The sequence below is a fragment of the Macrotis lagotis genome, chromosome 3, assembly GCF_037893015.1.
Source record: "Macrotis lagotis isolate mMagLag1 chromosome 3, bilby.v1.9.chrom.fasta, whole genome shotgun sequence".
Lineage (NCBI taxonomy): Eukaryota > Metazoa > Chordata > Mammalia > Peramelemorphia > Peramelidae > Macrotis > Macrotis lagotis.
Window position 1 is genome coordinate 228,358,967 of NC_133660.1, and position 12,262 is coordinate 228,371,228.

General features: G+C 38.2%; 1 protein-coding gene across 1 annotated transcript in view; it reads right to left on the reverse strand.

Annotated features, from left to right (window-relative positions):
• Positions 1-22: 22 nt before the first annotated feature.
• Positions 23-12,262, reverse strand: part of LOC141518241 (RING finger protein 37-like) — a 30,105-nt gene continuing 17,865 nt past the window's right edge. The window contains 4 exon segments of the mRNA XM_074230085.1: positions 23-1,245; positions 1,248-1,323; positions 1,325-1,366; positions 2,673-2,767. Of these exon segments, the coding sequence (XP_074086186.1) occupies positions 77-1,245; positions 1,248-1,323; positions 1,325-1,366; positions 2,673-2,726 (1,341 nt within the window). The 5' untranslated portion in view covers positions 2,727-2,767 and the 3' untranslated portion in view covers positions 23-76.

A 12,262-nucleotide genomic window follows, 5' to 3' on the forward strand; every position in this document is an offset into this window, starting at 1 on the left:
TGACCCCCACCCAGATGGGGCCTTTGAGAATCTACCCAGTGACACAAATGTTACATAAATGGATTCCACCCAGCTGTTACCATGGCAGCCAAGTTGTCTTTTGCCAGAAGCCACCCTTACTTAAATACCAGGAGATTAGTGTGGCAAAACTACCTGATGAGCAATCCATATGTGTCAGGCTTGGCTCGATGTTGAGTTTCACTTTCTTAGTGTTGTGCTCCGAGGTAGAAGATGTGAATCGTGGGTCTGTGGTAAAAAAATAGGGAGGTGGCTCAACACGAGGGGACTCAATATGAGGGCTGTCATTTGGCAATTGTTCCATGAATTCCCCCTTTCTCTTGCGAGAAGCCACAGCAACAGAAGAGGGAACTGCTACCCCAGGAGCCTGGGCTCTTCCAAGAATGTTGTAGCCAGGAGTAGTATGCTGCAGCAGGTAATAGTCTATCCTGGCCTTCAGAGCAGTATGGGGCAGTGGCTGGGAGTGTTGGCTGAAAGCCACCCCTGTAAAGGGGTCACTGGGGACTCGGCCCCAAACTGCTTCACTTCTGTTACATTTCTCCAGGGTGCTCTGGTCAATGACCTTGCCAGAGGGAAGCAGCATGGGGAAGAGCATGATCTCCAGAGTGATTGGATCCAGGAATTCCTCAGGCACATCCTGGATCACATCTGCCAGTTCCCGAAGCCCCTGTGGCCGCTGACTCTGGGCATCACAGTCATTCTCCATTGGCAGTGCTGGAGATGGGTGGGAGGCTGTGGGATTAAAGCCTCGAGAAAGTGTCTGGGAGGCTACCTGCATGACGTTGTCTATGATCTCTTGGGAACAGCTTTTGGCTGGTTGGCCCCAGACTTCCACCTTCTTAATGCAAGTGGTCCCACTGCCAGAGATATGAGTGATAGAGAGCTTTAAATTGGAGACGTGACCAAGAGAGTAGGGGCCTTTACTCCAGAGATCCTGAGTTACAGTTCCAACAGAGCAGTAGTTAGTTTCCAAAAGATGGAAAGGTGGTCTGACCTTGAAGCCCCTGTGAGTGAATGTTGCTCGACCCTGGTTTTTTATCAAAATTCTCCCCACCAAAGTGAAAGCCTCTTTTTCAGGGTTAGTCGGCTCCAAGACTGTGGGCTGAGACTCCATGGTGGTCCAATAGGTTTTACCTGATGAGGTAGATGTGAATACTTCCAGGCCAACAATATTTTGCATTCCCCCTGCTATGAGGTCCACATTAATCTTGCTAAGTTCCACATTAAGGGAAAGGAAACAGTCACGTGGATTGGTGGTTTAATGAAATATTCAGTGCGGAAGCCACGGTTTCTCTTCACAAGGTCCTTCAGAGATGAGATTTTCTACTTCATAGCCATCTGCTGAGATCTGAATTTCAAAACAAAAAGGAAATATCTTGGTTTGAGCTGATCCAAAGAAGGCAGACTAGATTTTAAATTACTATTTAAAAAAAATAAACTGTTTCGGGGAAGCTAAGTGGCACAGAGGATAGAGCACCTATCCTTTAGTCAAGAGGACCTGAGCTCAAATCCAGCCTCAAGACACTTAATAATTGCCTCACTCTGTGACTCTGGGCAATTCACTTAATCCCATTGCCTTAAATAAATAAAATTTTAAAAAAAAACTATTTCAAGATAAGCTTTGAGATTGTGGCACAGAATTCAAAATTCATGAGGCTGGTTCTCCCTTACACAGACAGGAGGTAGACTTGTGAAGGCAGAGCTGCCATGAAGCAAATATTTTTCTACATTTAATAACAATACCTCAAACCCTGTGACAAAATCCTTCATTGTTCAAGGGGCCACTAACTCCCAAATTATAATTAAATGTCACTGGGAGGTTACCTACAGAAGCATGGGAGTCATACCCCTTGGAAAATGTCAAGGTGCATAACTTTGGGAAAACCAACCTTCCTTGAACATCAATATTTGGGTCACACCAACTATGATACTTAACCTTAGAAGCATCTCAGATACATCTTAAAACTCACATGTGGAGTAAGAGATATGTTTTCTATCTGTCCAGTAGTCTACCATACTCAATGTTCCTTCCTCTCTTCTAGTTTCCTGACTAGGATTCGCAGCATTGCCTCTTGGGCCACACTCTTGAATCCCAGAAAGAGTTTTAAAGAATAACAATTCTTAAACATAGATGGGATTGTGCAGTCTATAAAGCATTTTACAAATATCTCATTTGAGTTTCACTGGAATGGAGTGAACACTGAAAAGGAAATTAAATTTTTGTTTAATAGGTCTTTTTTTATTGGTGATTAAGCCAAGGTCAGGACAGAGAAAGGAGCTTCCAGACCAAGCATGATTAGCAGACCCCACAAGACAATAAAATAGAATTTCTACCTTAATTATACCTTTGAGTCATACTGTACTTTATCATTTAAGCAGAGGGAATATGAAGGAGTATGAATAGAACTCTACCATAAAATTAGTTCCATCCATCTTACTAATCAGCCTATATTAGTCTGAGTCTCTAGACCAGTTCATCACAATCAGTGGATTATGGTTTTACACAATCTTCATTTAATTAGTTTTGAAGGACACAAGAGTGTGGAAATCAGAAATAATTAACTAGAAAAATTCACACTATATTAAACTTGAATAAGCAGATCAGTTCACATTCCAGAGGTTAAGGAAAAAGCAATCATGTTATTTTTTTTTACCTTGTTGCAGTAAATTCTTGGTTTGAACTGTGGGAGGCAAAGGTTTATTGCCATCTTTGTAGATGAAAGGGCAGCATCCAACCATCAGAAGTAGCCTTAAAGGAAAAACAAAAGCTAGAATTACTGAGAAGGAACAGCTCAGTGATGGACTTTCTGAGTTTAACTTAATAGTCCATATGAAAAATCCAAGAATGGACCAACACAATAGAAACTTTGGACACTCAAATTCTCCCTTTCAAAATCCCCTAGGATGCCACAAGGAAGTTTTCATAAGTTAGACAAGTAACAGAGCACTCTAGTTTTTCCTCTCCCAATGAGCTGTGAAATCTCAGCATTAAAAACTGAATAGTGTTTTCATTGTCTGCTGGCCAGAGCACAAGGAATTGCCTAGGAAATGACGTTCCCCAGTTCAAGGTTAAAGACAAGTCAGGAAAGATGGCTTTCTTTCCCTAGGGTCTTTTCTCTCTTTTCTCTTGTCCATTTGTTTTTCCTCACGAGTTGTGAAAAATAGTATTGAATTAAGTTTGGTAAAAGGTTTTAGGCAGAAAGATATCTTTTGTATAGAGAATTACCAAATTTATATGGAGGATGGAAAAAAAGAATCCGTCAATAAGTAAGTAGTTGGGGCAGCCAGGTGACGCAGTGGATAGGGCACTGGCCCTGGAGTCAGGAGGGCCTGAGTTCAATTCTGACCTCAAACACTTAATAATTACCTTGCTATGTGGCCTTGGGCAAGCCACTTAACCCCATTGCCTTACAAAAAAAAAAGTAGTTGGTTCTTTTAGGAAAATGCTCCTTTCAGATAAATCAAACTGGACCCTAGTTAAAGTGCACAAGGGTGGGCTGACCCATTCAATTCAATCAAGCCAACAAACATTTTTAAAACACCAACCAAATGCAAAGTTCTATGCAATATTGGGGAATGCAAAGGCAAAATGAAAAACAGTTCCAGTCTTCAAAAAGCTTATATGGTTGGGAGAACTGACACTTTCCCAGGCAGTGAAAGTATAATTTGAGAAGAGAGACCATAAACAACTAGGGGAAAGGCATCTTGAATCTTCCCTGGATTCTAAGAGGAAGGAGCACATTGTATCCATGTAGGAAAGCACATGAAAAGGCACAGAGAGGGGAGGTAGATGCCAAGTCAATTAGTTTGGCTGGAGCACAGAGAGAGGATCTGTAATGAAGGAATGTGATATAGGTCTGCAAAGGGAATCTAGAGTCAGACTATGAAGGGCTGAGAAGCAGCAATAAGAAATCACTGAAGATTCTAAAATAGTAAAGTGAAACGTCAGACTTGGTTTAGGAAGTTTTTGTGTGGCTGTGTGAAGGGTGAATTGCAGAGAGAGAGAGACAGACAGACAGACAGACAGACAGACAGACAGACAGACAGACACTGGAAGTAGGGGACCAATAAAGAAGTACTACAACAGTTCAGGTGAGACGTGACCAGGTTCAGTGCATCAGATAGATGGGAAAAGATGACTAGATAGAAAAGCACTTGTGAAACCCTGGCTATGTGTCAATGCTAGAGAGCATTCAGAAAATGAAGACAGAAGCTCCCATGCTGACAGGGGGAGATCACTTCGATGAAAGTGTTTAGCTGCTGACCAAGTATAAGACCCAAAAGTCCTTAGGTCACAGGGTCAAGGCAAACAGTAATGCCTCTTATTTTGGGTCATTTCTGTTTCCAGTGTTGAACCATTTGATAGTGCCAAACACTTCTTTTTCTAGGTCTTCAGGTAGAGTTAGTTGTTGGGTCAGGTTGTTCTCTTGGATGAGGCCCTTCAAACTAACTTTTAGATGGCTTCAGCTGAAAGTATTACAGATCATGTTATCATGTTTTAGCTTTCAAGGAATCTTTAGTTCAAAACTAGTAGGGCTTTCTTGGAAATTTAGTTCAAAACTAGTAAAGGTTTTGTCGCATCAATTTTTCTTTACTATTCAAGGCAAAGCCAGTAAATGAAAAATAGAAGGTTTGTATCTACGGCAACATGTTTTAAACTCATCAGCCAAAAAGTTTTTGGCACTGACTAATGTATGTTAAAAATAAAGATTAGTTGTAAAACCAAAATGGCCTAATTCTGAATCATTACAGTGGAAATATTAAGTAGCTGACTTGAGAAGGAAGGTGATGTACACCTCCTGGTCTCGGATCAATATAGATTTTTTTTTTTAGATCGTTTTGCTGAGGTAATTTTTCTTTTTAAATTCTATTTTTAAGATGAAGACTTAGGGGGTAGGATGGGGAAAGGAATCAGATAAGCCTTAGGGGCAGCTAGGTGATAGAGTAGATACAGCACCAGCCCTGGAGTGAGAAGGACTTGAGTTCAAATGGGGCCTCAGTTACTTGACACATACCAATAATGTGACCCAGGATCTTGTGACTTGGGGGGGTGGGGTAGACACATACATGGCTCCTCTGGTTATACAACCAAGATACTGAGAAGAAGCAAGATGTAAACCTTTTTTTCCCCCTTTAATTCTCAGCTCCCTAAACCCACCACATCTCTGGAGAATTAATAATCAGAAAACAGTGCATTAGAAAAAGTGAATGTATAAACTACTTTAAGCACATCTTTCCCTATCTGCAAAGACGCGGGCAGAATCAAGCTGAGTTCTAAAATCTAGCTTCAAGTCTGACAACAAATGAATGAAAAAGAATGCAATTTCACATTCACAAGAATCTAATTCAAACAGGTTAGTAGGAAAAAAAAATATTTCTTTCAAATAAGAGAAAAGCATTTAAACTTAAAGATCAGGTGGAAGTATTAGCACACCGATACCAAATCAGTGAAGTGAACATTTCAACTTTTAAAAAGCATAACACTTTTGGTCCCTCCCAAATGGAATTATCTGTCCATCTCAAGAGCAAATTAGCCCTTGGTAAGCATTTTCATTGCAGCAAATATAAGCAGAACTAGTTTCCCCTGGCCTCCCAATCACCCCCCCCCCCAAGGAGAAGTGGGATCCCTAAGAGGTTGGCCATCTTGGTTCTTAACACTGAAATCAATGACAGTCCATCCTAAGGAAAAATCCGTAGATGAGGGAGGACCTATTTGCATCAAACTTTTAGCTTTTGAACTTCAAACCAAAGACTAGCCTTCATTTAATCATTTCCTAGAGTGACAAAAGATGAATAACTTTATTGGTGATTAGCTACATCAAATCTAAACTGCAAAATAATCAGAAACTAAATGATTCTCCTTATCATTACTAAGAGTTGGTGTAACAGAATAGGTGCCCCACTCAAAACTAAAAGTATAATGTATAAAAGTATAATGAGCATGTGGTGGAGTGGGAATTTCAATTATCATTTCAAGAAATGAAAGAAGCAACAAGGCTGAACTAGATATTAAAGCTAAGTATAATTTGACATGGATCAAATTTTGAGAAGATATTTCAAAGCATGCAGAGAAAGGAGAGTTAAGATAGGAACACTAAGAGAAATGCTAAATAAACCAACTTAAAAGAATACAGAAGGAATATAGAGGAAATCTAAGCCATGTTAAATAAAAAAGAATAAAAATCAATGAAAGATAAGTCATTAGCTAAACTGATATTAAAAAGGATGGAAAACCAAATTGTTAGAATCAAAAAATGAAAAAGGAGAAATCACAAATGAAGAAACAAAGAAAAACTGTCCAACCCTATTTTGTCCAATTATATGACCCCCAAATTAATATATGATAAAATAGATGATCGTTACTAAAATATAAAAATTATATAAATTGTAATTTATATAAAATATGCTTAAAATGTAAAATTATCTAAAAAATAAAAAATAATACATAAAAACATAAAATATCAAATACACAGATTAGACAACAAGAAATGGAGGATTTAAATGACCAAATCACAGAAAAAAAATGAATGCTAAATTTCAGTTAGAGGGTTATTGAAAATATATAATTTTTTCCCATCTAGGTTAAAATCCTTGCCCTGATGACTATCAATGCAAAAAATTTAATAAAAATATTAGCAAAACATACCAAAAAAGACTGCACATTATGAACAAGTAGGATTTATATAACAGAAATACAAGGTTGGCTTAGTATCAGAAAAACTAAAAACAAATCATATTAATAATGAAAAAATCAAAATCACATGATTATATCAAGATATGCAGAAAACACTTCTGATGACTTACAAAAGTAATCCTCAAAACTATTTAAACACTGGCTAAAAAAAAACAGAAAAGTAGGCCCAGATTAGAAACTCAACATACAGAAGCAAAAAAACAATAATATGGTGTTTGATAAACCCAAAGACAATAATTATTAGATTAAGGATTCTATATACAACAAAAACTGCTAGGAAAACTAGAAATCAGTCTAGCAGGAATTAACTTTAGACCAAGATTTCAAACTACTTATAATAAGATCCAAATGGATATATACACAATGTAGACATAAATTAAGAAAGAAGACAATAGGGGCAGCTAGGTGGCGTAGTGGATAAAGCACCAGCCCTGGAGTCAGAAGTACCTGGGTTCAAATCCTGTCTCAGACATTTAATAATTACCTAGCTATGTGGCCTTGGGCAAGCACTTAACTCCGTTTGCCTTGCAAAAACCTAAAAAAAAAAACACTTGGAAGGTTTGATAAAAATGGAGCCATCTTAAATTGCTAAAAAATAAAAAAAAAAATTCATTAAAAAAAGACAATAAATTTTGCAACTATGGGTAGAGAAAGATTTTGGGACCAAAACGAAAATGGAGAGGCTCACAGAATATAAAAATATGCACTTTAGATTACATAAAGTTTAAAAGGTTTTGCATACACAAAATTAATGTAGTCAAAATGAAAGGTGAAACAGTGAATTGGGAAATTCTTTAGAGTAAATTCCTTTGGTAAAAGTTCAACAGTCAAGATATATATTGGGGGGTGGCTGGGGTGGCTAGGTGGCACAGTGGACAGAGCACTGGCCCTGGAGTCAGGAGTACCTGAGTTCAAATCCGGCCTCAGACACTTAATAATTAGCTGTGTGGCCTTGGGCAAGCCACTTAACCCCATTGCCTTGCAAAAAAACCTAAAAGAAAATATATATATATATATATATATATATATATATATATTGAACTGGGGTAGCTAGGAGGCACAGCGTAGAGCACTAGCGCTGGCCTCAGGAGGACCTGAGTTCAAATCCAACCTCAGACCTTTGTCATTTAAAACCTATATGACCCAGGTCAAGTCACTTAACCCTGATTGTCTTGCCAAAAAAAAAAAGATATAAATGAAATCGATTCAAATATAAGAATGACAAGCAATTGTCCTGATTCCTATCTAACCACTGGACCCAGAAAACTCTGTAGGAGAAAGTGAGGCTAGTGGCTTAGCACAGCTCCCCTCACTCAAATCCAATTAATGTGGTTGTCATGGCATCATCTCCCCTGATGTCATGGTTTTCTTTGAGAATGAAGGAAAAACATCATTTTCAAATGGTCAAAGGATATGAGCAAACTGTTCCCCAAGGAAGAAATACTTCAAATCATTAATAGATTTGTATCTGGGTCTCCTAACTCTGATTTAAGTGCCTTTTCCTCCATCTTATGCTAGTGAAAAATGCTAATATGAGTTGTCTTCTTTTTTTAATGTTTTAGAGAAATACATATTGTATATTAAGGAGGTTTTTCCCTTTCGCAATGGGGGGACATTACAATTTATCTGGGGGAATGGATCATGTTTTAGAGCAATATTTAGAGCAGTATTTGAAGTCTTTAAAGCATTATGGTACTGAGTACAGCTCAGAACAGTGTTTTATACATATGTAAAAGCACTTCAGTGAATGAATGTTAAGAGATATGAATCCAGAAATGTATTCCCAAAGCCCCACTTCTGTACCATCTCTGCTTGATAAACAGTCACCCTGGGACAGCTAGGTGGCATAATGGTTAGAGTATCAGCCCTGGTGTCAGGAAGACCTGAGTTCAAATTCAGTCTCAGACACGTAATACTTACTAGCTGTGTGACTTGGACTAGTCACTTAAACCCCCATTGCCTTGCAACCTCCCCAAAAAAACAAAGATAGTCACCCTTTTTATCCCATTCAAATATATAACCTAGTCAAGGAAGCCTCCTGGCCTTTTTCCTCTAGAACCCTCTACCAGTAGAGATCTCTCTCCTCTCTGAACTCTAAAAAGCCCTTTGTTTACCTTTTACCCATGTAGACAACTTTCTTTGTTTTCTAATAACTTCTGTCCATATTTTATCCTGCATTTCTTTCCTCACTCCGCTAGACTTTAGGCTCTTTTAACTGCGGACTATTTTCTGTTTCGAAACCCCTGCCCCAGTGTAGGAGAAGGTGTAAAGAAATACCTGCTGGGGGTCGGGGGGGTACGTTAGAGACTAACACTCTTTTTAAAGAGGGTCTAGCTGAGCTCCAACTAGGACAGAAATTTTTACATCACAAAGATTCCTAAAAACTCTTAGTTCTATGTTCATACCAATATGCAGATTATTCCCAGTTCTCTGAAGAAAGCCCTGAAACCTTGTTAGCATAGTAATGTCCCAAAACATTTATCTCTTGTCCTTTTTCTAAGAAGATCCTTAGAAAATGAATGTTAGGGTAGCTAGGTGGCACAGTGGATAAAGCACCGGCCCTGGGATCTGGAGTATCTGGGTTCAAATCCGGTCTCAGACACTTAATAATTACCTAGCTGTGGCCTTGGGCAAGCCACTTAACCCCGTTTGCCTTGCAAAAACCTAAAAAAAAAAATGAATGTTAGAACCCATCTACTCTCTAACATACTTGTCAAGTATGTTCAGCCTCTGCCTCATGACCCAGGAGAAAGGGTCTACCACTTCATAAGCTCACCTTAGTCTGGATGTCTCTTAATTATCCAGCTTTTCTTTATATTAAGCCTAAAGCTGCTTCTCCATGATTTTACCCATTGTTCCTACCCCAGAAGGCAAACCTCTTAAAGTCTAATCCCTCTCTCACTTAACAGCCCTCCATATATTTGAAGACATATTAAATGGATCCTACATCTTTCCTTTGGGGAAACTTCTTCAGTTCCTCCAACCAAACCTTCATGGCATGTTCTTCTCCATTTTCTGATCCTTCTGATCACTTAAGACAGCAGTTTCATCTTGCCAGTGTCTTTCTTAAAACAATTCTCCAGATGTGGTATGATTGGAACATAGTGTTCTTGGAGTCAAGAAAACCCAGTTTCCTACTTACTAAATCTGTGAGACCCTGGTTAATTGGTTTTCTCATCTGTAAAATGAGGAATCTCAGAACTGCATTAGGAAGATTATTTTGGCAAGTGGAAAGACTGGCAGCATGGCTAGATGCTGTGACTATAATCAAGGGAAAAGAAGAGAAAGGGATGAAAAAGATAATATGGAGGTCAGGGAAGACTTGGAATGGATATGGGAACTGAGAGGGACAAGTCCTGGTCAAAGTTCAAAAGCCTGAGTGACTGGGAAGTCCTCAACAGAAATGAATAATTTTAGAGGAAGGGGTAAAATAATGAGAGCATGAAAAACTTTTAAAATGTTTATAATGACATTTATAGCAACAACTATATAGATGCCCTTGAAAAAATAATTAAATTCACTTTTTCATCTGTGAAATAAGGTGAATTAAGTCCTTTCTTAGCTCTAAACTGCTAAAATTCCTTTGGGCTTATGGAGCCATGTCCCAGGAAAAATAATAATTACTAGTCTTTTCTCATTGCTACAAATTGCAGTGGTCCCAGTGCTAGCTACCCTGGGGTGGGGAGAGGAGGAATTCAGTCTGAGACTGGATGAGGACAAAGTTAAGACCTGAATGCTGAGGTCTGAAAAACCTCCAGACAAATGGAGGTGATTCCAGAACTCCCCCTTTCTCCTCCCCTGCTCCCTAATTCCTTCTTTTGGCTGACAAAAGCAGTCAGACCATTCCAGCAGCAGGGGGTAGACAAAGGCAGCTCAGATTCTTGGTGAAGAACTAGAGAATCAACAGTGGAGAAGAGATGGCCAGGTATCAGTAATCCTCACCACTCTCTACCAAAGTGTGTATAAAATGAGGGGCCTAAAATCCATTCCTTTGAATTAGAAGCTTTATCAAGTGATTCATTTATTTTCAGAGAATAATACGCTGTTCACATACATGAGAGCCACCAGGTGGTTGCTTGCAACCTAGCAATCACCTATGTTTAACAGCAGCAATAGCAAAAGCTTGGGCTTAGGGTGAGTTTTTCTTCTTTTCTTTTAATTTTTTAAAACTTTTTTCTATCATATTTAATATTTTGCTTTTCCCAATTACATGTAAAGACAATTTTAACATTGCTTTTTAAAAATTTTTGAATTCTAAATTCTCTCCCCTCCGTCCCACTGAGAAGGCAAGCAATTTGACATAGTTTATGTCATGTAAAACAATTTCCATGTAAGTGATTCTATTCAAGAAAATACACGCATAAAAAAATAAGAAAAGAAAGAAAAATATCTTTGATCTGCATTCAAGGTGCACCAATTCTACCTATGGAGATGGACAGTACCCCTCAATATAATTTTACAGAATATTGCTGTGAATAGCTCAGTTATTCAAAGTACATCATCACACAATATTGCTGTTACTGTGTACAATTTAACTTTTTTTCCAACCAAAAAGCACTTTTCCTCTCTTCAAACTCTCACCTCCAAAAGAAGAAAAAGAAAGAAAAATCAAACCCATGTAATAAACAGGCAAAACAAATTCCCACACTGGCCAAGTCCAGAAATGTCTCATTCTGAATCTTGAGTCCATCTTCTGTCAGGGGGGTGAACAGTAGAGTTCTTTAAAAAAAAAAAAAAAATATATATATATATATATACACATATATATATATATATATATATATATATATATATATATAAATTTTATTCATTTGTTTTTCCAACTACATGCAATGGTAGCTTTTACTATTTTGGGGGGGCAAGGTTTTGAATTTTACATTTCCCCCCTCCCCCAACAGAAAGCAATCTGATATAGGTTCTACATTTATAAATATGCTAAACATAGATCCATATTGATCATGATGTGAGATATCAGATCCAAATGGAAGAAAACAGAGAGAAAAAAATGACATAAAATGTAAGACAACTTTTATAAATTGAAGATAGTAAGCTTTGGTCTTCATTTAAACTCCAGTTCCTTCTCTGGATATGGATGGTATTTTCCATCACAATCTTTTAAAATTGTCTTTTTTTTTTTTTTTTTTGCAAGGCAAACGGGGTTAAGTGGTTTGCCCAAGGCCACACAAGCTAGGTAATTCTTAAGTGTCTGAGGCCAGATATGAACTCAGGTACTCCTGACTCCAGGGCCGGTGCTCTATCCAATGAACCACCTAGCTGCCCCTTAAAACTGTCTTTGATTTTTGTGCTACTGAAATGAACAGGCTCTATCAAGGTTGATAACCACCCCATGTTGTTGTTAGTGTGTACAATGTTCTTCTGGTTCTGCTCATTTTACTCAGCACCAATTCATGCAAGTCTTTCCAGGTTATTATGAAATCCTGTCCCTCAAGATTTCTTATAGAACAATAATATTCCATCACATTCGTTTACCACAATTTGTTCAGTCATTCCTCAATTGCTGGGTATCTCCTCAATTTCCAATTCTTTACC